This window comes from Vidua macroura, chromosome 12 (assembly GCF_024509145.1).
Source record: "Vidua macroura isolate BioBank_ID:100142 chromosome 12, ASM2450914v1, whole genome shotgun sequence".
Classification (NCBI taxonomy): Eukaryota; Metazoa; Chordata; class Aves; order Passeriformes; family Viduidae; genus Vidua; species Vidua macroura.
The window spans coordinates 3,034,052-3,060,158 of record NC_071582.1 but is presented as its reverse complement, the minus strand read 5'-3'; the positions used below and the strand labels follow the sequence as shown (position 1 = coordinate 3,060,158).

The following is a 26,107-nucleotide window of genomic DNA, read 5'->3' as shown; positions in this document are numbered from 1 at the left end:
CATAATTTATTGTTCATAGTCATATGTAACCTTATGAACAGTAAGGTTTTTTTGTAAGAGAATGGATTTGCTCCCATTTGATTTCCAAGGAGCTGCTTACACACAGAGGTTGTACTGTAACAATGTGCAATAAAACAATTCAGCACGAGTATGAACTTGTTATGCATCTGCTTTATGTGTGTTTATCCTAAAGCTTTATTCATGTCTGTTTTATTATGGTTACTTCTTGTGCTGATAACTCTTGTAGTTTTAATGTACTCACAGCATTGCAAGCTGATCTGTTGCTGTCTGGTGAGGTAAACTGTACATGTTTTCTAACAGGGTTTTCAAAAACTTAATTTTTATTATTTTTTGGTAAATAACACGTGTGTGTGGGGGGGGTCGTTTTATCATCTTCCTGGACTATAGCTTCAGTTATTATGCCTTTCTTCTTCCAGTTGTAATGAATGAGTCACTTCTGTTTATAAGGATTTGGTTGTTTACTCTGACAAACCCTTGATAGGAGACACTCGACAAGATCTCAGTAAATCAATTTGTTCAGGATCTATAAGCATCTCATTAGCATTTATTTGCAATGTTCATTGTAAGCTCAGCTGCAGCTGTTGAACGCCCTGAATCTCCCAAAGATTTCCAGGATTGTAAGCATATGTTTTGAGATTGTGCTTTAAGTGGAGGAATTTTGTGGGCTTTTTTCCCCTCTTTTCATTGCTTCTGCTAACAAAGATCTTTTTGAATGGAACTGCAGGTTCTGTGTCTATAATCTTTCCTATGTCTGACTGCTGAAAGCTTCGTTGGAAAAAACATTATTGCTGGAGTGGCATGACTGAGAGACCATTCTTCTGCCCGTCTTGCTTTTCATTTCCCCATTGGTGGCAGGACAAGGCTCACATTTTCGCTGTAGTTTGTGCAATAATGGTTAAAAGGAGCAGCGAGGCTTTTACCTTGCCCGAATGCCGCGTGGAGCCGAGTGATGTCATTGTTTGGGCCGAGCGGCCGGGATTGCCAGGGCACCTCTCTGCTTCAGCTGGGCCATGTGCTGGCAACACAAAAGGAGGCCAGGGCTACCTGCAGCTCCTCAGCATTGATTTCCTATACAAATCTCATAATGGGCTCTTCTAAAGGAGTGGGGCAGAAAACCAGGCAGATCCCAGCAGCTCAAAGGGAACTAACAGCCTGAGTTCTCTCTTGCAAGGTTTTTACAAGGGGAAGTTATTCTCGGTTTTGTTTTCATTTTGCAAACAAGGCTGCAGGGAATGAGAAATTCAAGTGAAAAAGCAGCTTTTTGAGAGAGAGAGTGGGGAATTGAAATAGTGCCCAGCCCAGCTTGGAGCCAGTGCTGTGTCCAGGGCACTTAGAGATCACACTGGTGTCTGTTAAACCTTCCCTGTAACTTCTTGGCAGTGCCAGTCCTGGGAAGGAATGTGTGTGCAAAATCGTTCTTTTTTCCTCTTTTGCCATAGCAAATGGCAATGCCTTACTGGCAAAGCAAAGGTGGGGATTTCACACTTATCCATAATATTTAAATTCCCCTGACTTCCTACCATCCATACTTCCCCTTAACTGAGATAACCCGAGTTTATTTTCATTTTCAGGCTGGGGAACTGGGCCAGGCTGCCTGCTGCTCAGGGAGCAGCCTTCAAAAATCACCTTTGTTTCTGCAAGTGGGGCTCACATTCTTTCACTGTAATCAGTACCCAATCTGCTGACGTTCTCCTACAAGTAGCCTGCACTCCAGCAAGCTGTTTAAATATTATTTTCTAAGTTCCTTTCCTTGTATGGCATCAGAAATACCATGGCTCATTCCAGCTGCCTGCTTGTAGATTCCTGGTGCTCCATGTATCTTGCAAGGCTTGACCTTACATGATCAATAGTTCAGTGAAAATTGATAGTGTGTTTTCAGCTTGGCTCAATAATAGATCAATGATTTGGGGAGACTCAAAATACCACCTGTACAAAATACTTCTCATGGAAAAACTAGTATTTATGGCTGTACCATTCATGCTGAAAAAATGATCTAATAAAAAACGTGAGCTGGAATTGCAGGGCAGGATGCTGGATTTGAATGTACAGCTTTGGAGTGAAGAGGAAAACATTTATGACAGATTGTGTCAGTATTCCTTCTCCTGCTGTGTGACACCAAAGAGCAGAGTTTGGAATAGGCTCAGAACTCCAAGGTTGTACTTCAGAATATTGAACCAAGGTAGCTGTGAAGTCAAAGGGCAGGTGTCCCTTTCTTGAACTAATGAAGTCCAAAAGACCTGCCCTGAACCTCCAGCAGTGGCCATGTGGGAGCCATTCCTGTCGCAGAGCGGTGCTCCCATTCACCTGAAGCACCAGAGGAGTTTTCCAAAGCCTTTCCCAATGCTGGAGTGCTGCTCCCTGTTGTTCTTGTTCACTTTCCCTTTGGTCTCGGAGCAGGCAGTGGCCACATCCCCCTGCCAGCTGAGAGCCTGCCTGGGTTCCTGCCTAACCTCTCATTCCTGGGCAGTCCTGCTTGGCTACCTGGCATTAGCCAAGGGCCTTTTCCATCCTGGAGCTTGCAGTCATGACCTAACATTATCTTCAGGCATGGGGAATAGTAGCACACCTTCCTTGCAGAGATAAACCCTATTGCCTCTTCTGCTGTGCTGTTTTATTCCAGTTGTGTCTTTGTGTATTAAATTGCCACTTTTTAAAGTCTCATTGTTAATTGTGAAATGGCAGAGAGTCGATTTGTCCCACTATCACCCACAAATAACAGAAGGGTGGCCAAATCCTGCTGTGGCACTCGGTGGTGGAGGTAAGCCTAGGAATTGTTCTCTTCTGACACTGGGATCACAAAAAGGTAACGACAAGTACGTGGCTAAAAATGCAGCTTGAATTGAATTTAAATTTCAGCTTTAAAATAGTGTAGTCTGGTAGGATACTCTAATTGTAGCTTGAAATAATCTCTTAAGCCCCTTTGTCTTTCTTTAGTAGTTCCACCTGTCCTCTTTTCAAGGTTACTGCTGTAAAATGGGAGGAGGAGCCAGCTAATAGGGGAAATTTGGAGTGAATGAAATAGAGGGGTTTTTGTGTGGTGACTGAAAGTGAGGGTCTGAGGCAGTTCTTAACAGTCCTTGGTGTTTTAACCTTGAATTCTGTAGTGAGGGAAGAGCTCCCATTTCCTACCTGATCACTTAATGAAGACTCAATTATATTTTTGGCATAGTATTTAGAGAATGATCTATGAGTTGCATGCAAAATTAATGAGATTTAATTTAATTGATGAGATATCAAAGACACCTTAGTCTAATACTAAGTTTTGACCATGATTTTTTTTCCTATGAACTCAAAGCAAGTTCTGCAGACTTCATGAGCTGCTCTTGAAATGTTCTCAACTTGCTGCTTGTGATGTGAGCGTGACATCTGCTGGGCTTTGGTTTGGTGGGGTGGTTTGCAGTCAGCAGCCCTTCAGACAGTTGGGTTTGGTGCAGAAAGAACTTGGGACAGCTCATTGTGCCTTGTGCTTGTGGGATCTTGCTTTTCTCACTCACGTGTTCCAGGCAGAGCCCTCATTACAGTGTCCTTCTGTATTCTGTGTTTTTTCTGTTGTGTGGTCCTGCAGCGTAGCCCCAGATTTTCAGTATCTCTAGATAATTATTGTTCTCAGATCTCTGATTAAATATCCTCTGGTAAAAATAGCTCACCTAGATTACCAGTTTGAAGAGATGGCACTGGTATCCAGAGTTACCTTTGTATCTGTTAACAGCTAAGTGGGGAGATGAACCCCGGGGACTGCAAACATGCCAGAAGTGGGGCTTTGTGCTGAGAAGCCCTTGGCCAGCTCAGCTCCCACCTCCCTGAACAGGCTCGTGAGGAACACTCGGACTGCTGGAGCAGCAAAATTAATTTGGATGCTGAGGTGGATCTAACACCATTAGTGGTTGAGTCTCAGATGATCTTGTCTATGCTGTATCAAAGCCCATGGGTTTATGAGCTGCCCTGTTGATAGGTCTAGCTTAATTTTTGTTTTAGAAATCAGCAGGTACATCCATTTGCAAGCTGTGCTGATGTGCATGCTTTAACATATAAGTATATAAAAATAAGTCAGTATATAACTCAGTGTAAGATGTTTAAATGCTTGGGTTTGGGCTGTCTGCATTGTGTGCAGCTGGGGAGATGCAGGTGACCCAGCTCTGGGTGCCCAGATTTGATATTGTTATGTAATGTCTCATTTCATAAGATTCCTGACACACTTCAGTTCATGCCTTGCTGAGCTCTGGCCCATCTGCCTGCCCTGATTGTGGTTCCTTCATTTTTGTTATTGGCACAGACTCCTGTGACAAATATTTAACATTCCCCTCATCCTCAGCCAAAGCAGGGATGAAGCCCTCATGCATTGCTGTGGCTGGGGAGGAGGTGCTGCTAGAACTGAGATTGCTAAGCAGAAAAGTGGAGTAATTTTACCCTCCCTCTCTTACTTTGTGTTTACAGAGATAAAAACAACTGCTATATATGCAAGTCATGTATTTGAAAACTTTGGGAGACAAAGTAATTACACTTTAATATTGGCTGTAAGAAATCTGTGCTGCTGAAAAACCCTAATCAAATAAAGGCAAAGCATCTTACTTTGCTTAATATTCTGTGATTTATATTCTCTCTGATGTGCAAGCAATGTAATAGTGCAGCAAGGCAAGGAGGACCTCAGTCGTGCCTGGTATTGAGACAAAGCCAGAAAATCCAAGAAAAGCAATGTTTTACACCAACCTAACAGGTTTTGAATTTAAAAAAAAAAAAAAAAAGTGAACATGATCAGGTTTTGTTTGTATTTGCAGAATGTGCTGTTCAAGTGCATCACCTCACAGATGCTGCTGCCTGTGACCAGTTCCTGACCTCCGTTTTCCCCCCTTCTCCCATAATCCCATCTGTAGCATGGATGTTCCTGTTTTGGAGCTGATACAATGATTTTACATGCTCTTGTCTGGGACTTTTTCATGGTTGATGGTGTCACGAGTGCTTGCTTCTCCTGCAAAGCTGCATTTCAACCTTCTTATAGCTGAAAGGAGCTGGTTCAATAGCTCCATTTTCTGCTTGTAGTTCTTAAAGCAGACAAAAAACCCCACCACATATTATATGACAATTTTTCTCTTGGAATTTTTTTGTTTAGAAAGTGTAAATTACTCTGCTAGAAAATAGAGCTTCCCCTTTGTGATAGTCATCATGTGCTGTGAATTACTTGAAATAAAGCTTTTTTTATCCCCTTAAACATAGCTTGGAAGTGCTAATGGCAGACTTAGAGGGACCACAATCTAATTATCTGATTATGCCGTGATTTAGGTAGCTTTAGGTTGGGAGAGTTTCTCAGGAGAAGGCTGTGCAGGCTATTTACATAAACCCTGGAATGGACAGGGAAAACGAGACCAAAGGAATTTTTAGCTCTCTAATGGTGTCTGGTGGTGGTCGGTGGTGGCTCTGTGGAGGCTCTGCCCTGCGGCTCCCAGCGTTTGTGGCTTTCTCTGAAAGGTGCTGCTTGGGAACTGGGACAAATTAGAGCAGGAGTTCTGACAGAACCTGGGAAAAGCTGTGCTGTTACATCTTCTGGAGCTGTGTAAAGGCTTTGTATTTTAATGCGCTCCTATCGATATGCAGTATTTAAAATAGAAAGCTTGCTGTGGCACACACTGGCCTTGATGCAAATGGGAAGGATGTGCCAAAACCTTACATTGATGCTGCCAGGGACCTCAAGTGGAGGAGGAAGGCTGCCCTGGCAGTATGGGGAAGGTGGGATTTAAAAGGAATGAACCAAAGACAGCAGTGTAAGGGTGTTGAGGTCCTTGTTCTGTGCTGATGGTGATGACTGCTGGCCTGGGATGGAGCAGTCACATCAGAAGTTGTGGCAACTCTCCCCAGATGTGCAGCTGAAGAGTGGGATCAGCCTGTGGTTTGGAGCTGGGCCAGAGTCCAGCTGAAGTGAGATGTTTGGGAACACTGAGGGACACTAGGGCAGTGAACAGTTCCAAGTCAAGCTCCAGCCATGGCTCCATGTGTCTCTTGGTCCCTGGACTCATGTGCTGGGCTCTGGGAGCCAGAACAGCCCAGGTTACATGGCTGGTGGTACAAACAAACCCATCATTGCAATGACAGCTCCACAGCAGGCACTTTGTGTAGCTTTTACTGCTGGATTCCTCAGAACAGATCTTTCCTAATGTTGCCATTGTTGTGGCTTTGGGACTTCTAATTTGTAGATTTTTAACTAAAGCTCACAGTTGTGATATGTCAGGAAGGAAATAATGAAAAGACAGTTTGAGGTGTATCTCTCACCATGCTTTGCTACTTTAGATACTCACACACTTCTTGCTTGCTCTCTTCTGTTGCTGGGAAATGGTTCTGTGGGAAAGTTTGAAGCTTGGCTGGCCAGATCCATGAACAGCCTCATCTCAATAGACCTGCTTGGGGCAGCTGGCTGAACTAAGTGAGCTCCAGAAGACTCTTCCATGCAAAGAATTGTATTTAAATGATGTTTTATGAAGTCTTACCATCCAAAATTTTTGGTTTGGACAGTGAATTGCCAGGTACTTTGCATCTGCTGTCCAAGCAGGTTGAAGAGCTTTTTATTGCAATAAAGGTAAATGTTTCTCTGGTGAAAACACTGGGATTTGATTGCAGTCTATGAATTGGAACAACTGTTGAGTGGTAGATGCTTTGTGTGCTGTCTTTTCCTAAAAGCCCCCATTCAGTAGCTCACACATAGGCTCTGCCTACCCAGGTGAGCCTTTGCATCTTCCAAGCAGGGAGAGCTGAGCCAAGGCTGGGCCCAGCGCGGTGTGCCCAGGCCTCGGGAGCCATCTGCCACACGTCTGGGACTCGGGCACTTGGCACTGCTGCCAACAGGTACTGCTCTCTTTCTGTGGAGTTGTTACTTCCTTCTGGAGTTCTGTTGCCATAATTAGCCAAATTAATATTTCATCAGGTCTGTCTGTTTGTTTAACAGCTTTGGAATGAAGTGGTGTGAATGGAGCGCTGTTCTCAGATGTGATGCACAGAGTGCAGGTCTGGGGCCTGTTTTGATGTTATTATTTCAACTGAAAAATTCTGCTTTGTGTTAAGCAGAGCAAAACCTTGCAGAGGAACCCCTCAAATAGCCACCCAGGTAGCTGTCAGTGCGTGCCTGCCCACAGCACAGCCAGGATTAGCCACAGCAGAGGCTGAGGGAAGCAGCATATCCAGAACTGTGCATCCAGTAATACCCATATCTATATGATAATTCAGTTAATACATGCAGTAATTGTATTTCCACTCTTACGTAAGTTCTTTTGAAATGTACTTTCCCACTTTGAAATAATCTGTGTTATATAAATGAACAGATAAATCTGTTTTTCCCCTCAGATGTATAAAACATTTGCCAAACTAATACTTGCAAATGTTTTTGCTAATATATTTGCAAAGCTACAGTTGAGCTTTTTCCTTCATTCTGACAAAAGCTGCGCCAGTCAAAGCTCCAGTGGTGCCTGGGAATCGGGGAGGTGAAGGCAGTAAACAGGGGAGATGAAAGGTGCTGCTTGTCTTCACACACTGCCACAGGAAGTGTTTTCATTAATGTGCTTTGAGGAGAGACAAGAATCTGTGTAAAGCTTTTAAAACTGCTCTTTCACTTCATTTTACTGTACTTTCAACTGAGATCAAATGGGGCAGGGATGGCTGTTCCACACGCTCCAGTTACAGCCCAGGGTTGTGTTATCCGTCCAACTCAGCTCCAGTGCTTTGGGATGGTGTGGGAATGGCAGGGATACCCTGGGGCTTCCCCTCGCCCCTTTCCCTGCCACAGAAGGGGAGATAACTGTGTACCAACCCACTCCCCGTGGGGAAAAGGACACACTGGGAATCAGGAGTTAAATTGAGGCATTTGGCTCTTTTTCTCATAGCTTTTCTTGGATTGTGAGGCTTAGGAGCGCTCACAGCTTAATAGGAATCTGTTACAGAAAAACGTCAGCTGGGTAAAATAACACGGCTGCAAAGTTACAGTAAAGGATTAGTGCAATTAGATTTTTTTATAGATCTGTTTAGAATACAAATACACTGTTAATAGGCTGCAGTTGCCTTCCCAAAGTGTAGCTGCTTGATTTCTTATATAGCAAATAACAAACAAAAATCCAATAATTTGCTCTACTCCATATACATTCACTGTACTTGAAATAATTAAGTTGTGGTAAATAAGACTTGGGGATATTTTGGGTTTTATTCCAGATCATTTTTGTGCATTTCATGATGAAGGGTGAGGAAGATTTGCAGATACTCCCTTGGGGAGGGAGTGCTGGGCCAGGCAGAGCCCATGGCATTGGTGAACAGGAGCAGCCAAAGCCTGTAAAGGGCATTAAACGTTTCAGGATCGATATGCAGAGTTCACAGCTGAGAGGATGAAACAAAGCCAAACAAACCACGATTTGTTGTGAAGGTGGCACAAATGGAGAGCTTTTTCCACCACTCAGAGTAAAGAATGAGTAACTTGAAGGAGCTGTTGACTCCACAACGTGTGTTTGAGTTCATGCTTAAACACAGGTCTGGGCACAGGTCTGGGATGTCATTTCTTGGCTTTTTTTTCTAACTTGCACAGTTAAAATGGTGCTCATTTGAATATTGGAGCTGATCTGGATATCAGATTTAAATATTATATACATTTTTGCCAGTTCTGGATTTGCCAAGTCTTCCTGAAATCTGGTGCAGTAACATTCTGGTTTTGTAAGCCATGTTATATATTATTTCTTTTATATGGCTCATTCATTGATGATACTAGTAAGATGTTTGGTTGATATTTTTGATGGGTGTTGTAATTTTTAAAGGGCCCCAATGCTGTGCTGTGGTCACTGACCAGAATGGGCATTTCTGAGAGCTTTAGCTTTGCACTCTACAGCTTTTAGTTTGGGCTTTGCAAACACAGACACAAACCCTTATGCTCAGTGAAAGTCCAGGAAAACTGGGGATACTGCTGGTTCTCTCTTATTTCCTCAGCTTTCCCAGGGTATTACCTTGGTGCTGGCATGATTAAAATCTGCCCCAGTTTTCCATGTCATTGAGGGCACCTGCTGCATCCCTCTTTTCCTGTGACTGGTGATGTGCCTGTCATCCCACTCTAACCCTTTCTGCTAAAACAGTCTCAATTTGGCGCTCTCTAGTTGGCCAGCTCGCTTTTACAGGAGTGTTAAGAGTTAAATTTGTGAGGGGCAGGTTTTATTGCACCTGATTCATCCCCGGGTTAAACCACAACAACATCTAATGAACTCTGCAAATAACGTTGAATTTTATGGGATAGAAAACTGCTGCAAATATGTTCTTAAAATAAGATTCTTGCTAATGTTGTAGCATGTTTGTACTAGTGTGTATGTGCATCATTTCCACCTTTCTACTGTTCCTGTTTTTTCACTACTGCCCCGAAAGATCAATAAAACCCTCATTAACACATTGCTGAGGTTATTATATTTTTATATGTTGTGGCTCAGTGGTGTGATTGGGCAGTGCTTGGTAGGAAACCAGAGAAGGGAAGGGCTGTACAATTAGTTGTGCTGAGGGTACAGAATTTACTGATTATCCTCATCTCTCTGCACTGGTCCCCTAAATTGGGGACCCCCGAATCCAATTCTGAACTCATATTTGTTTTCCCTCTCCCCTTCTTCCTTCCTTCTCTCCCCAAAGGCAGCTCCAAGGTGTTGGCAGAGGTTACTGGTCCTGCTTTCCCTCCAGGAGCTGTTGAGCCAAGGAACAAACCCTGGTGTTCCTGGGCTGTGAGAAGGAGGTGCTGGGGCTGACTCTGGGGAGTTTTGCTGCTGTTGGTTCTGCCCTTGGGTGCTCCCCAGCATCTGCTCTGGGCTGCTGTCACAGGATGCTGAGTTAAAAGGGATTCCTTTTGCTCTGATCCAATGCTGCTGTTCTGTTTTCAGGTTCTCTCAGATATTCCTTGCTTGATCTGACATTAAAGGTATTTGTTAAGAATTTTTTCCTCTTTCATGAAATGTGACAAAGAAAAGACACTTTCTTTTAGAAAAACACTGGAAATTATGTCCAGGAACTTTCTATTTGATTCTTCCTTGCATCTTTTTTTTTTCATGTTCATCCTTTTTTTCATTTTATGCTTCCTATAGAAACCAATTTTTCTTTTCTTGCCAATATTTTTTCCTGTGTTGCTTTTCTGGCCAACGCTGGATTGGAGCCCCCTGACTTGGTAACAGCATTTCCCCTGCCCTTCACACTTGTGAGCATCCCTTGGCATCTCTGTGGTCTGCCTGGAGCCCTGGATTGAAGAAGTGGCTTGGGGGAGGGAGATCATTCACTGAGTGCAAAGCTTGCCTCACTTGAAGAGCATCTTAAACTGAATTGGTTCTGTTGGGTGCCCCATAACCTCATTGGCATCTGAGAAGTGGTAAAACTAAAACTACTTTTCCCTTGATGCACAGTTCTTGGATGCTGCAGCGTGTTTACACTTGGGAAATATTTAAGTAATTGGTTTCAGCAAATAATCCTCTTGTGATGTGTGGGGATTTTTTTCTGTATTTATATTCTAAGCCATTTTTGAAATACCAGTCTGGCAAAAACCCACCCTGTCTGAAGCAAGGAATCTGTTCCCTGATTATCTGGGCTTGGTTTGCAGACCAGCAGGGCATCTCCACAGGGAGCTCGTCGTCTTGTCTGGCCTTGGGAGGGTTTGGGGAGCCAGTTCTGTGGGTCTGAGCTGGGTGGTTTGAGTGGAGCCCAGACAGGAGGAGTAGGGCAGGATGAGGAAGCTCCTTGCATTGTGTGCAGTGCGTATTTTGAGCCTTACAAGGGGGTTTTCTGTTTGTCCTTAACCCTCAGAAAGCCACTCTCTTTCACATCTCTCTCTGAAGAGGTAAATTAGGTGCCTGAGTGCTCAGAAGACTGGAACTCTGGGAGAGGAAATCCATTACTCCAGGAAAAAATGGAAATTCCTCTTCACCTGCTGTAACAACTGTAGCATTGTCAGGAGCCAACATCTGGGAGCTATTTCTGGGGAAAAGTCAAAGTACTATTGTTCACCGGGAGGAACAGAAATGCACTTTCTTCCCTTTGTAGGTGTCTTTACAGTGCCCTCTAGTAAACTTGTGGAGAAATGCTGGAGGGGTGTTTCTCAGCCCAGGTGGAGAAAATAATGAAAACAGGCCCTGGAAGAATTAAAAATTAAATAAATAATGGAGCTCTGGTCCCCTGGGACTGAGGTGCTTTTTGAAGAAAGCACTGCTGTTATTAAAAACTGATAGTTGCTTGAAATGAGAGAAATGGCTTTAGTATTTCACAAAAAAAAGGGAAAAGTGGATAAAATCCTTTAAGCTCTCCTTCTGAAATGGTTACGAGAAGGAATTTTGCAGTTGGGACCTTCCGAGAGGTTTCCTCACTGGCTTAATTCAAATATAGGGTGTTAGATGGTCTGACTTGTGTTTCCTTTGATTTATAAAAGCAAAATGGCCTGAAAGAATGTTCCTTGCACAAGGTGAGAGGTTTGTGGGGCTCAGCTGCTGCATGCGAATTCTGTAAAACCCAAGGATATTTTTAAACAACCTGAAAGAAATCCATATTTTTGGGCTTAGTACTTATAAAGGATTTTTTTTCCCCTGGCACTTCAGGAGGAACAAAAAGTGCACCAGAAGTTGTTTTTGAAGCACAGCTGGTAGACAGCTTTTTATTTTCATTTTCTTGAGCTTGGATTTAAGGCAAATTATTAAATCCTTGTGAGTAGGAAACAGTTTAAGAGTGGGAATATGGACTGGACATGAGGAGCACCTCCTTTGGTTTGGGGCAAGTTGCCCAAGGTTATCATGAGAAGTGGTTCCAGTGGGTCCTGCTTTAGGAGGAGTTGGTGCCATCTTTTCTCCTGCAGTTTTCCAAGCTGAACAGAACTACAGCCCCACAGTAAAAGGACAGAGAGGTTGTGACCTGGTGTGACAGTGCTTGGGAGCAGATGCTGAAGGGAGCCATGGCACAGCACCCGGGACAATTAATTGTAAATAATAAAATCACTTCCACGTGTTCCAAATCCAGGTAAAAATGTCTGGGTCTCTCAAGGGGTTTGAAAGGCTGTGGAACTGAACACCAGATAAATGAATCTCCACAGACATCTGATCTTCGAGATTACAATCTGTGTTTGGATTTGGCTGCTGATCATTATCGTGTTTTTCTTGCCATTATTTAATAATATATGAGGTGATGGTTTTGCTTACAGAGGGAGTGGTTGGACTAGATGCAGGGATGCTTCCTTGCAGTGATTTACTGCAGACACACCACACTATTTGGAGGCTTCTTAATTCTATTCCTGCACACTTTTTTATTGGGCTAATTTTTTAAAATATAATTTTGTGCTTGAGGTCCATCAAGAAGGTCACTTAAGATTAAGCCAACAATAATTTGTTATTTAACAAATGAAAGGTAACTGGAAATATAAACAAAGCTCTGAAGGCATTGTTGCAAAATATGGCTTACTTTGCTTGACTGGTTCTTTGTTTAATTTATTGGCTGTGCTGTCTGGATACTCCTCAGTTACTGAGGCCAAGTCCTGAACCATATCACCTCCTTCTCTGTTACAATAATGCCATTGTTATAGCGACTGTCTTGATTTTTGTGATCTTGTTGGTACATGATGTCAAAAACCTCAGCTCAGTAATACCATAAAATCTGGGAGTGGTTTGGGTTGGAGAGGATTTTCCATTTCCATCCCCAGCCGTAGGCAGCAACACCCTCCACTAGCCCAGGGTGCTCCATGCTCTGTCCAACCCGGCCTGGGACCCTGCAGGGATGGAGCAGCCACAGCTGTTCTGGGCACCCTGAGCCAGGGCCTCAGCACCCTCACAGGGCAGAATTTCTTCCACGTGTCCTCCTCCATCCTGAAAGGATCTCTCTCCCTTGGGCATTTCAGAACAGCCCCTTCCCTTGTGGGCAGGGGCATTTGAGGCACCGCAGCATTCCTCAAGCACCTTTTCTAGCCCACAATTCCCAACCATGCTGGGGTGAAGAGGAGTTACTCTTTGTGATGGATATCTTTGTTACAGTGTATTAAATCATCAGAGGAGGAAATCTGCTGGAGCTGAAGGAGAAAGGAATCTACACAGTCTGGGAAAGTCTGGATTTATACAAGGCATTACTTATCTCATAATGTTCCGTCACTTGCTCTGCCAGGTTCCACCGTCAGCCCACGGCTGGAATTATGGAAGTACCAGCAGGATTTATACTGTACTCTGCAGTCTGGGGTAGCTCTTACACTCCCTCCTTTTTTTCTTGATGCTTAAGTGCAATTTAATTTTTCTCTGGTATAATTTGTGGATTGCAGAGTTTTTGTGAAGCAGGAGTTGAAGTGAATTGGGAGAACACAGTTTAGACATGTGACCTTGGTTTTTGAGTGTGGTGAACTTGCGGAGCACTGTGTGTTTGATTGGGCTTTAGAAGTGCTTTATGAAAGAAAAATCAAAATATGTTTGGCTGGTGTATATTGCTGTTGTAGTTTAATTTGATCAGGTGGTCTATAATCTCTATTGCCTATAAGTGAAAAATGTAATATTAAGCAGAAAATACATCTTTGTCTAAACATTGGTACATTGTCATATCATAGATAAATTTTGGTTATTGGAGAATGCAGAATGCTTCTGATGCTGTCAAGGCCAATAAATTACCAAGCTGGAAATAAATACATTTATTTAGAGATTACCACATGCAGCAATTTGCCCACATAGACAACGTGCTCTTTAGCCATGAATATGTGAACAAAACCACGGAACAAGTTCCCTGTGAGCTCCTGCTGGCAGCCTGCAGGGAATGATGTGGGGAACATCTTCACTTAAACTATGTCTGGCTGATTCTGGAGGCAGCTTTTTGTAATGATGTGGGTTAGGAAGGGCATAACACTGTCTTTAGGATTATAGAGGCCATTGGGACATTAATTAAATTCTGAGGAGAAGCCTTTTAAAAGTGCTCTCTGCAGCCAGAGAGCTTGGAGCTTTTATTGCTGACTCCCAGTATATGAGAAGGGGCTTTCTAACAGTTCCTGCCAGTCTGATCAGGATTTGTCAAATGCTTCTGTTTTGCATGTCAAGCTTGAAGGGTGTCATATCCATGCTCCCAAATTGCCTTGGAGTTAGAAGGACAGGTATTGTCCCTGTTGCCACATCGTTCCTCAGCTCCTAACAGAGTGATCTTTCTTCATCAAAGCCCCGTTTGACTCCTTCCAAACCAAAGCCTGGTGTACTGCTCATCAGCTAATTGTGATGGCAGCTTTTGGCTGCCTTATCATCTTGTTTGTAAAAAGGAGTTCTGAAACAATACCTGTGCTTCACATTTTCATTCTGGATGGTTGTTGCGTTTGGTCCTTGTGAAATGTGATGTGGTTTCTTTGCAAAGTGAAGGGAAATGTGGTGTTGGAGCCCTGTGCTTGGGCTGCAGCTGCTGCTCATCCTCAGGAGAACATCATGACTCAACAGTTCTGGTGGCAGCACTGAATCCCAGTCAGATCTGTGGCACTGCTGGTAAAATCTCGAGACACATTGCTGTGCACCAGTTTGAGGTGATTTATGTGGAGTCAGTAGGACTGAGATCAGAATGGTTTTATCTGGAGTTATTTTCCTAAGTGCTGTAATTTCTGATGAGCTCGTGGCAGGCGGTTGTTAAAGGATGCATTTCAGTGATTTAAGGTGGATATTGGAGTGCTTGTGTCTTCCAGAAATTAACTGGATAACGAAGGGAAGCTTCTTCCCACTTGTGCAGCTGCTTGGCATTTACTGTTCTTAACACTGCACACCTGAAGCCTTATAAAGATGCACCTCTGCATAGAAAACAGTGCAGGACAGGCTGGAGGCACCTCATGGTTAAATACTGCCAGATCACGTTGGGGTGATGTGGTTTTTTTTGTCTTGGTTGAAACATTGTCAGAACTGATGGTTAATTGTGAGAATTTGAGCAGAGAGGAGCTACAAGGAGGACTAGAAGACCCCAGAGTATTTTTAATAGTAGGGGGTAGGAATGGATGAAAGTAGTTAATTGGGCATCAGTTCCTGGACAAATGGGTGAGGTGAGCAAGCTTGCATTTCCCAAACTTAGAATCACAGAATCATGGAATTCTGTGGGTTGGAAAGCTCATCCAGTCCCACTTTCTGCCATGAGCAGGGACACCTTCCACTGTCCCAGGGTGCTGCAAGCCCCAGTGTCCAACCTGGCCTTGGGCACTGCCAGGGATCCAGGGGCAGCCACAGCTGCTCTGGACACCCTGTGCCAGGGCCTCACCACCCTCACAGGGAACAATTCCTTCCCAATATTTAGCCTAAACCTGCCCTTTTCCATTTTTAGCCATTCCCTGTGTGCTGTCCCTCCATCCCTTATCCCCAGTCCCTCTCCAGCTCTCCTGGAGGCCCTTCAGGCCCTGGCAGGGGCTCTGAGATTTCCCTGGAGTCTTCTCTTGTCCAGGTGAGCACCCCCAGCTCTCCCAGCCTGGCTCCAGACCAGAGGGACTCCACTCTCAGAGCATCTCTGTGGCCTCCTCTAGGCTCCTCCAGGAGCTCCTCCACATCCTGATGTTGATGTTGGAGACTGTTTTGTGGGGATTTTGTGCTTGTGTGTTCTAGGTAAACTTGTGTTTGCTGTCTTTCACTCCCAGAGCAGTTGATGGTGTAAACTGTGTTTGTTATGTTTTCACACCACTTAGGGAAGGGTGAGGACAAGGTTAGAGTTCAAATTTGGCAAACTGTTCTATGGAAGGTGGAAATATTTGGAGGACCCAAGGGCAAGTTAATACAGTTAGGGAGGAATAATCAGCTAGTCTAGCATTAAATTGAAAGTAGCAAGCCTTACAGCAGCTTCCAAGAACAGGATTTGGGCAATATGGTAGTGATGTAGTCAGCAGTGCCACACTGCTGAGCTAAACCCGAGTGCCTGTGCCCTGGGATGGGTGCAGAAGTGCTAAACCTGAGTGGCTGTGCTCTGGGATGGGCACAGGAATGCTAAGCCCAAGGGCCTGTGCCCTGGGATGGGCACAGAAGTGCTAAACCTGAGTGCCTGTGCCCTGGGATGGGCGCAGAAGTGCTAAACCTGAGTGCCTGTACCTGGGATGGGCACAGGAGTGCTAAACCTGAGTGCCTGTACCTGGGATGGGCACAGGAGTGCTAAGCCCAGCTGCCTGTGTGCTGACAGGGCTGAGTCAGGGGCTTGTGGACCTTCCAGGACATGAGAAGTGACTCAGTGTCTGCGGCTCATTCAGATCTTCTCTGTGCCAGGGCATTCTGTTGTGTTTTGGCACATCTGGCTCCCTGCCACTCATCTCCAGAACAGATCTGGGGAGGGATAAACTCCAGCCTGGTGGGAATGAGTGAGATTTATCTGTTCCTGTCTCTGAGCAGGGAGACAGACTTATGCCTTAGCATAAGCTCCTTGGCCAGTGTTTGCACAAATGGAGGCAGTGGTGTGTACATGCCTGTGTTTGTAAGTGTGTGGAAAGGGGCAGGACTCCCTGCACCAAATACACACCCATTCTACCCCAAATAAGATGCTGTCATCGAGATGAGTTATCAGTAGGTTGATGGTGTGGGAGAAATGGCTCGTTGGTAGAAATAGAAGTTTATTAAGGTCAAGGGAGTACAAACCCTTTTTGTGCTGAATAGAGGCTTGAAGGCAGCATGAGTTTAGCTGGCTGCAGTGTGGTTCTCCAGAGTGCCCCAAACCCCAACTGCCAATCCTCTGGAAAAATGGTCTCTCTTCTGATTTAACTTCCTTTAAGCTGGGATAGAGTTATTCACCAACCCTTCACATTTTGTCCCCACTGCAGTCAGTGCAGGAGCACAGTGATATCCTGGGACAAAGCAGCTTGTGCTGTATCTTCCCAGGGCTCTTGGCAGGAGTTTGGTACTTCTGAAGCCTGGCTAGGACTCTGCTTCCCGTTCTTCCTCAAGGTTTATAATCCCTGTGGAGCTGCTCTTAGGTTTTGCTGTGACCTCTCTTGACATCCTCTGCTCTATTTCCTTGGACACCTTGTTGCTTCCAGGGCAAGAACAATTTTACTCTATCGATGGATTGGATCTGCTCCAATCTGCACTGGAGACTGGCAGGGCAAACAAAAAGTTGCCATTCCCCTTTTAAAGGTTTTCTGGGTTGTATTTGAAAAGCCAGAGTGAAGCAAAACTCAAAACAGTGTATTTTGTTCTCTTAGGGGTCTGGATTTATGCTGGAAAAACTTGGAGAAGCCTGTAATTGAGGTAGGGGGGAAATGTTTCCCTTGGAAACAAAGCCCAGGGATTGTGCAGCTCAGTCTTTAATTTTGATAAGAACTTTAGGTTTCTGCTGCGCTGGAAGAGATTAGAGGGGTAAAAAGGTCAAAGATTTTCCTGCTGTTCATGGCTCTTGTTTCTGCTCTGCCTTTTGCTGCATGAGAGCTGACACTCAGGATTTCAGAGGCACAGAGAATCAAGAACATCCACACATAGGTACCCTTGTACAAACCAGAGTAACAGAAGCAGCTCCTAGATATTTAAGGTGTTTTTTTTTTTTTTTTTTTTTTTTTTGGTTTTTTTTTTTTTTTTTTTTTTTGGTTTTTTTTTGTTCTGTGTATTTGGTTTGGGGTTTTTTGGGGGATGTCTCTATTATCCTCAAGAACAATCCCAAGGATTTGGATCCCAACTTAACAGGTCTCCAGCCTGACACAGTCACTGGGGAAACGTCAGTCTTTCTAGAATGTTTTCCTTTATTTCCTCTTTGAATTCTTGAAGGTAAGAGAGTGTTTGAATGCTATCAGCTGCCAAAGCGTCATTTATCTGTTGTTTCTTTCACACCACTCCTGCCTTATCTCCAAGTTGCTGTGAATTATGAGTAGCAGAGACAATGGGCTCTGTGCAGGAAGGCTGGAGTCCCTCTGGGGGGAAGCTGGAGGCTCTTTGGAGACCAGGGACTCTCTGTGTAGTTCGGTGATAGAGGAAATCACATCAATTTGTTAATTAAGGTCATTTTAGAAGGTAAATCCGATTTTAAAAACCCCACAAACAACCAAGCAATGGGAGAAGCTGCAATGCATCCAGGACAGCCTTTGTTTGCAAGTAAAGGTCGCCTTCAGACAGAGTTTGTGCTTTTTCCTCAATCCCCAGAATTATTCTGTGGCTTGATTAAACAAATCTTGTTATTAAATGCTTAGTTGTCTGTCAGGTAGTCTTAAAATATTTCACCATTTTTTTATTGACCGTGAGATGAAATGGTCAATGGTGAGAGATGACATAGTTTTAATATGAGTGCAGGAGTTTGTTATTGTTTTATGAGTGTTATTTCTAAGGTGGGCTTTAAAAACTGAGATGCCCTTTTCTCTTAACCCAGTGTTATGCTGATTAGGAAGCTGTTCTCCTCTGGAAGAATTTGTCTTCTGTTTTCTACCGATGATTAAATTAAGACAAGTCAAAGTGATATTGACACAGAATCGTTCTGCTTGACCAAATACACCAGAAAGACAGTAATTAAAATTCACTTCTTAATGCAAACTAGATGTTAATTACAGAACTCTTTGGGGAATACTTAAAATGGAAAAGTAATCATGTTTATCCTGGGCTCTATTAGAAGTAAAAAAACCACTGTATGACACTTGCAAGATGTGTTAAACTCAGACTGGGAGACTGTCCTGAGGGCTGAGTTGTTCTTGATGGTTCCCAATCTTGGTTCCACAAAGCAAAGGACAGCACTGCTGGGAGGGCACCCACACCATAGAGGCTGAGAGCAGAGCAGGGAAATACATTTTAGGGATGAAAATGTCTGGGAATCTGAGGGTCCATGATGAGAATAATCAAAGCAGAAAACACTGTCACACAGACCAAGCTGGTTGAATGTGTTCAGGGGGAGGATGTGAGCAGTGCTTGTGCTCATTACACATGAAAAACCGTGGAAAACTAACCCAAAAATTCTGTGATGTTTTGCAGAATCGCTTGTGAGAACCTTCACTCCTTTCTATTTCCTGGTGGAGCCCCTGGACGTGCTGTCAGTGCGTGGAGCGTCGGTGATCATGAACTGCTCGGCTCAGTGCGAGACCCCTCCCAGAATCGAGTGGAAGAAGGATGGCTCTTTCCTCAACTTGGTGTCGGACGACCGCCGCCAGCTGCTGCCAGATGGATCTTTATTAATTAACAGTGTGGTGCATTCCAAGCACAATAAACCTGATGAAGGATATTACCAGTGCGTGGCGACCGTGGACAGCCTGGGGACCATCGTGAGCAGGACAGCGAAGCTCACCGTGGCAGGTAAGGCTCTGGTTTGGAAGTGTGCTGAGAACATGGTGATAGATGAGTAATGTGATGGTGGACTCTCACAATTAAAAGGCAAATATCATGTATATATGTTAAGAGAGGTTTTATAGATTTATAGTTAAGTTTCACTCCCCATTGTGTTGTTATCAGGGGTGCCCTGGGTTTGGGACATTTGGGAGGTTCAGCTCGTTGCTGTGGCAGCCCCTGACCTCCAATCAAGATGTCAGGAAGTGATCTCCAGCACTGGGCAGCAAAGGAGGAGTCAATGGACAGAACTTTGGGAGGGCTAAAGGGTTAAAAGGCAAAACCTCCATTGTGTGGATGAGCACGTGGTGGGAAAGATCCTCTGCTCCCAGTGCTGTAATATTTTCTCTATTCAGTCTTCTGTTGTATTTTTTATAAGGTTTTAATAAACCTTTAAAATTTTTGAAAGTGAGGATAATTTCTCACAGAAAGGAATGTTCTGCCCTTGGAAAAATGGGGAGGTGCTTCCCAAGGAGCATTAGCTCAGGGAAACTGGGACTGTGGCTCTCATTTTACTGGCTGGGAGTTGGCATGTGTTCTGTTCCTGTAAGCAGCTTAATGTAGGGTATTTCTCAGGAAATGCTGGAGATCAGGAAAGCTGCAATGAATGGATTAAGAGAAGTGTCAGGTGTCTGAAATCATAATGGAGATTTACTACAGCTTAGAAGGGAGAAGAAAACAGGATTTTGCTTTCTTTATGTATAAATAACCTTAAAATAACTTTCTGTGCTTGTATGAGGAGAATTACCTGCTCTGTCTGAAACATTTGGGAAGCTCCTATTACCAGTGTGTACAATCCCTGCAGGACTGGGAGATGGGTAGGGAATGCAGTCCTGGGGAGTTGTATTTTTATGTTTCTTGAGTATCAGGTGTGAACAAATAAACCTGAAAAGTAACAACCAACCAAACACATACAATCTTCCATTAAATAGCCCAAGTCATAACCTCGCTTCGGTATTTTGAGTACCCTTTATACTTGAGAGGTAATAGCTTTATTTTGGGGGGTAGGAAGCAATGAGAGTGAAGTTTGCAGGTAAAAATAAAGATTATCTCTGGGAAAAGTGGTCTGTTCTGTCACTTGCTGCTTTCTCAGGGCTTGGTATTGTCAGTTTGTGTCTTGTAAACAGTAAAAAGCAGGAAGAGACTTGTAATTACTGAGTAAGGGTGAGACTTCAAAAACCAATCAAATGAAAAAAACAAGGTAAACTAAGGCACTGCAACTAGAAAAACCTATAAAGCGATTTTCCTTTGTTTCTCTAATGATGTTTGCCAGCCTTTTTCAAACAGTTTTTTTTTTCCTTTGCTTAATAAATGTCTCGGGGTAATGAATTCTTCCTGACTGGTGCTCCTGCATCTCCCAGAGCTGCTGCTTCCATCGTTTGTATTCACATGTTGTTCCCATTAACTTGGCTTGTAGCATTGTTGTGAAACATCAGCAATGTCAGAAATAGAAAAATTGGGGTTTTATACCTTAAAAGAGTGACTTTGAGAATCTCTTAATGAGGAATAGATTTCCGAGCGTCTTGGCAATGAGGACAATAAAGGCAGTTCTCCCACACTTCTCTCCAGCAATTACCACCTCCTTGCCTCGCTGCTGTCGGGATTAATTCTGCTGCTTTCCACATGAGAGCCTTCAGCCTCCTGCCTCTGCTATCAGCCTGCTCTATATGATCATTAGGTGAGGTTAATGGGGTTAAAAATGAAGGTAAGCCAAAATGTCTGCTGAATTTCCACTTCCATTTTCTCCTATCTAGGTAGAAGGTGCTATTTCAGTTGATATTTTCTAAAATGATGGAATCTTTAAGAGCCTTTTAGTACTTGAAAAAGAACCCAAGTACTTGGGGAAAAAAAAAAAGAAACACAAGAGCCTAATTTAAAAAAAACCCACAACAAACAACAATGCAGTTCTGGTGAGGATACAGTCTAGCCCAAGACAATAAGGACCTTCCCCACACAACCAGTTGCCCCTTTGGCACATATTGGCCTGACAGCTGTGTGTTAAGATTATTGATTAATTCCATGCAATAAAAATGGTACTTTTATTGCCCAGAACTAGAGGAAATGCTGGTGACACATGTTGTGCATTGCCTTTTGCCATCCTGTGCCTTGGAAACCTGCCCCAGAGCATCCTCTGGCTGCACTGCTGCAGAGGCTTTGGCAGATGTGGGTGTGTGAAAACCTATTTACCACCCCAGACAAGTGCCAAGAGCTGGGCAAGACCATGCTGAGTTTAATCCTCTTGTAGGGGGAAAGGCACTTTGGTTGCTGAAGGCTTTGGAATAAGAGGTGGAATATTTAAATCCTGGTTTAGCCTGTTGCTTTTCTTGCCCTCATTTGAATCTCTTAGTTTTAACAGTGGTTTTTAATATTCCTTCCCACTCTTTTTTTTTAATTGGCAGCTTTAGGGCTGCGGTGAGCTTGGGCATTGTTGGCATAGTAAGGGCTCCCCTTGGCCTCAAAATTCCAGTGGGAGGGAGCCAATTCTCCTCTTGATTGAGCAGTGGTTCCTCTGCTCTGTGTAGGGTGGTGCTGCCATGCACCTGATCTCTAGAAGGGAACATATGAAGTGTAGGTTGCATGTTTTAGCAGCTTCTTACTCAGGAAATAACTCTTAAAAATGACAAGTTCTGGTGTGTCATGGAGGCCAGGGCAAGGAAATCCAGTAATAACATGTTGTGTTCCATCATGTGGATACAGGGCTGGAATTTGGAACTGCACAGCTGGTGGATGATGCTGAGCAATCTACCTGTAGGAAGGTGGCCAAATTTGGATAAGTTTGTCAAGGACTTTCTATATATTCTAGTTTGAAGGATGTAAAGTTTTAGGGTTTTGGAATCTGAAGCTCTTTCGTTGCTGTAGGGTGACAGGGGTTTGATTAGCGAGCCACTGTATGAAAAACTCAACCCAAAATATGCTGAGTGCCTGGGCCTGGAGTGCTGGGTCAGGGATTGAAGGAATTGTGTTAGAGAGAGGCTGGCTGGGGTTTCCTCAGTTTGTGTGTTTGACCCTGCTCTGAACGTGCCATGGCAGCTTCACTGTGCACTTGGCAACGTGCCTTTAAAGGACCTTTTCTGTGTGTGATGATCCATGAGAAGACTTTGCTCTTTGGGCTTTTGGAGGGGTGAGGATCAAGAGGTCCTGTGGCAACTGAGCCTTGTAAAGAAACTGATCTTTGCTGCTTTTAGATTTCAAAAAGTCAGAGGATAGGATAAAATATTCCATTGTGAAGAACACTTGAATTAGTCTGTAACTTGAAATTGTGTGGTGCTACACCTTGGTAGGAAAGTGTTTGCTGTTCTACCAGGCTTGTAGTAGTAAATCCTCGATTTTTAGGAATTGCAAACAACAATAAATGTTATAAATAAATTTATAACATATTTATATATAAATTTATAACAATTATTTATATATAAATAAATTTATAACATTTATTTATATATAAATAAATGTTATAAATAAATTTCTTTAATGAGCAGCAGTTTGAGGATATGAATATCTCTTTCCCATTCAGTTTGAGCCTCCACAGTTTGGTTCATTCAAGCAAATGAAGGTTGAGTTTGTCATCACCAGTTTCTAAGGGTAGTGAAGGGAGAAGGTGGTCATACAGTCCATGTAATGTGTAGGATTTTCCCATTGTTATGATGGATTTGAAATAGGGAAAGTCCAAGTAACTGCCTAATTTATGTAAAGCCACAACACTTTAATCAGTGCCTTGGTACACTATGTTTTTTAATTGGCTTTTGAAATGCAAATCTGTCTTTGATACTTAAGTGCTAGTTAGATCTTAAGAAGGGTAGAGGGTTTAAAAAAGCTGCTGTAAAACATGGATTAAAAATAGATTTACAAAGTTTTGGAGATCTGTGTCTGTAATTCATCTTGGAAAAATAAATATGTATGTATTTGAATAAAAAATATAATGACAGGAGCTGAAAATATTGCCGGGATGATCTTTCCCCAGTCACTGGTTACTGTGGCTTGGTTAGAGCTTTTATTAAGAGAACAGATACATGAGGATCTAAAAGTTGGGAAGTGTGACAGGGCACTGAGTTTGATCATGCAGATTTATTTCCTCTGTAAATCCATTTTGAGACTGCTCAATAAATTATTTGTTTCACCTCTTGTCATTTTCTTTCCTCAAGTGAATCCAGCTGTTTTTCTTCCTCTTCTTCCACTTATCCTTGCAATTGATAATTCTTAGCTTTGAGCTTTGTGTCATTTGCTTGGCTGTGATGAGGCAGCTGTGGCACTGCCTTGGTACAAACTTCAGGTGTGTCTGAGTTTCATTAATTCAGAAGCACTTGCTGATAGTGTCTGACTTGTTTTTTCTCACCTCAACTAAATAATCTCCTTGAATTATTATTTCTCATTTAAATACTCTCAGAAATTTTATTTTCAAGCCTTCGTTTTGTAATTACTTTTAGAAAAAGTACAGACGAATCACTTCTGTTAAGAAATGCTCCTGCCATGTGTAACGTCAGACTCTAAAATGGTTCAGAAACCAGAAGGATTTGCTATGTACTTAGTAAAAATATAGTATCTCCTTTGGAACCATTGAGCACATTGCAGGGGCAGCACAGCCCAGGAGGAGGATGTTCCTGAAAAGTGACTCTGGAAATGCCACGGTGAAGCTTCATGTGTTGTTTTGTGTTGAGACTTTGCAAGGCTTCCTGCTTTTCCACTTCAAATTGGGCATGCTGGAGTGGGCCAAGGCCCTTTGAGTCGATACTTGGGAGAAGGACTTGGAGTAATTCCAGCCATACTCGAGCACTTTGTTCCTGAGCACAGTGTTTTCTGCTCTGCTGCCCTTCTCCTGCTGGTCCATCCTGCCCATCCACAGCTCCTCCGGACTGCTGTGCTGGGGCAGGTCATTGACAAAATGGGTACTCTCAGAAGTGCACTCAAAGCTCCTGTAGCTTTCTCTGTGTGGGGTCAGGTGCCCCAAGTCAGTGTGACCATGCCAGGTGTCACATGGGCCCTGTGGGGAGGGGAGGGACCTGCCCTCGGTCGGGTTTTGCTGCTGAGAGTTCCTCCAGACATCGGATAGAGGGAATGGACTTCTCTTGGGAGATTGCTCCAGTTTTTAGCTCACCACATTGCCTTTTCAAGATTTATTTGCATCTTGAATGTGTCCGGCTTGGGGCTTCCAAACTGATGACTGGGAGAGCTGCCCCTGGAATTGCAGAAGGCCTGGATGGGCTGTGGTGGTTCCTGAGGCTTGGAGTTCTGAGCCAAGAGATGCCAGGGTCTAATCCTGCTTCTGGTGCAGTTCATGACACCAGCTCCAGATCTCCATGCTTTGCCTTTTCTCCATGGGTTATTAAAGAATTTCTCTACCATAAATTTAAAGTATTATTTGTTATAATGCACCAAGGTGCTGCAGATGAGGAGGGCAGGTAGAAATGAGGAATTCTGTTTCCGTTACAGACTCTGAATTGTAGGCAGTGGGTGAAGTCATGGCCAAGAAATCATTATCCAGGCCATTCCCTGAGCACAGCCTGTGGGAGGGAGCAGGACCTGGAGAGATGTGGGTTTGCAGTTCAAGGTAGAGCTCTGCAAAGCTCAGCAGCCAGAGGTGTGCTGTGTTTCCTTCTGGGGTGTTAGAGTGCTTAGCTATTGAATATCAATCACTTATTTCTTTATAAATAATGGTGAATAGATAAGGATTTTTTTCAAACATTAATTTGAGCTGAAATTTTATCTTTGTTTTTTTGCCATAACTACAAGGAGCTGCACGGAAGTAGACAGATTGTTTGGTTCTGTTTGCTCATGTCCTCTGAGATGTTTGCCAAGCTCTAAAGATTACAGCTGAGCAGTGTTTTATTTCTCACTAGACTCAACGTGCCATCCCAAAGTGAGAGAGAAGCTCAGGACAAACTGTCCCAGCTCTGTGGAGATGGGGTTAACTTAGAAATAACAGCACATTTTTATCCAGGATTGCACATTGCCTTTAACAGCAAGGAGAAAAAAGTAATCTTGATCTGATCTTGGTGAATAAAGAACATTCTGTATCTCAGAATTGGAAAAAAGCTCAGAGCAGAGAGACTTTGGAGGAGGGTACTTAAGAGCACTTAGCCAGGAAGTGACATGGGTGATAAATTTTCCTTGCAGAAATATATTTTTCTATGAAAAAAGCATCTATGTTTTTCATAAATTGGCTTAGATCAAAATACATTTCTTCATGACAAGTAAATGGCAAAGGTGGTTTTAACACAACTGCAGTTTGTACAGGTTCTGTCAGCTGTTACTGAAAGTGTGAGAGTTTAGACACTTAAGACAATAAATGTTCTGTGTTATTTGTCATTCTCAATTCTTGCAGTTCATATTTGTCCAGTTAAAGTAGCAAAGAAAATCTATGTGAGCCTTTGAATTGGTCTTCAGTTCTTGGACTGAAGGCAAAGGTCCAGGTTCAAAACTATCATAAATTTTTAGTCTCAGATTGGGATTTAATTCCAGACCCTCTTGCCATGTCCAGGGCAGAGAAGGGCAGGATTTGCCTGCAACTGGATTACCACTGGAATCCTGGGGAAAGCCCACAGGAGGGAATGTGACCTGCTTGTTTTGAAACTCTTCGTTGACATCTAATGACCAAGTCAGAGCCACGTGAAGAGACTCTTAATTTGCTTGCTTAAAACTAGTTCCTATTGAAAAGCACAGGTTTTCTTAAGCTTTTGCATTTCAAGTTTATTTCACCTTATATCAAACCAAATCCAGCAGCTCATTGTGCCTAATACTATCCCTGTCCCGAATTCTGTGGGTCAGTGAGCCAGTTAAAGCTTATTTGTGCTTGCTGGAGGGTGACAAATGCTCTGCTGAAGCTGGAGCAGAGGGGGCACAGGGAGATGTGTGGCACTCGTGCTTGAGCTTCCTGTTTT

At 43.4% G+C, this 26,107-nt stretch overlaps 1 protein-coding gene across 9 annotated transcripts in view; it reads left to right on the top strand.

Annotated features, from left to right (window-relative positions):
• NEO1 (neogenin 1) overlaps positions 1-26,107 on the top strand; it is a 165,739-nt gene that overhangs the window by 33,203 nt on the left and 106,429 nt on the right. For all 9 annotated transcript variants that reach the window (XM_053988462.1, XM_053988464.1, XM_053988461.1 and 6 more), the window contains exon 2: positions 18,888-19,205. In XM_053988462.1, the coding sequence (XP_053844437.1) occupies positions 18,888-19,205 (318 nt within the window). The remainder of the gene's footprint in view (positions 1-18,887; positions 19,206-26,107) is intronic.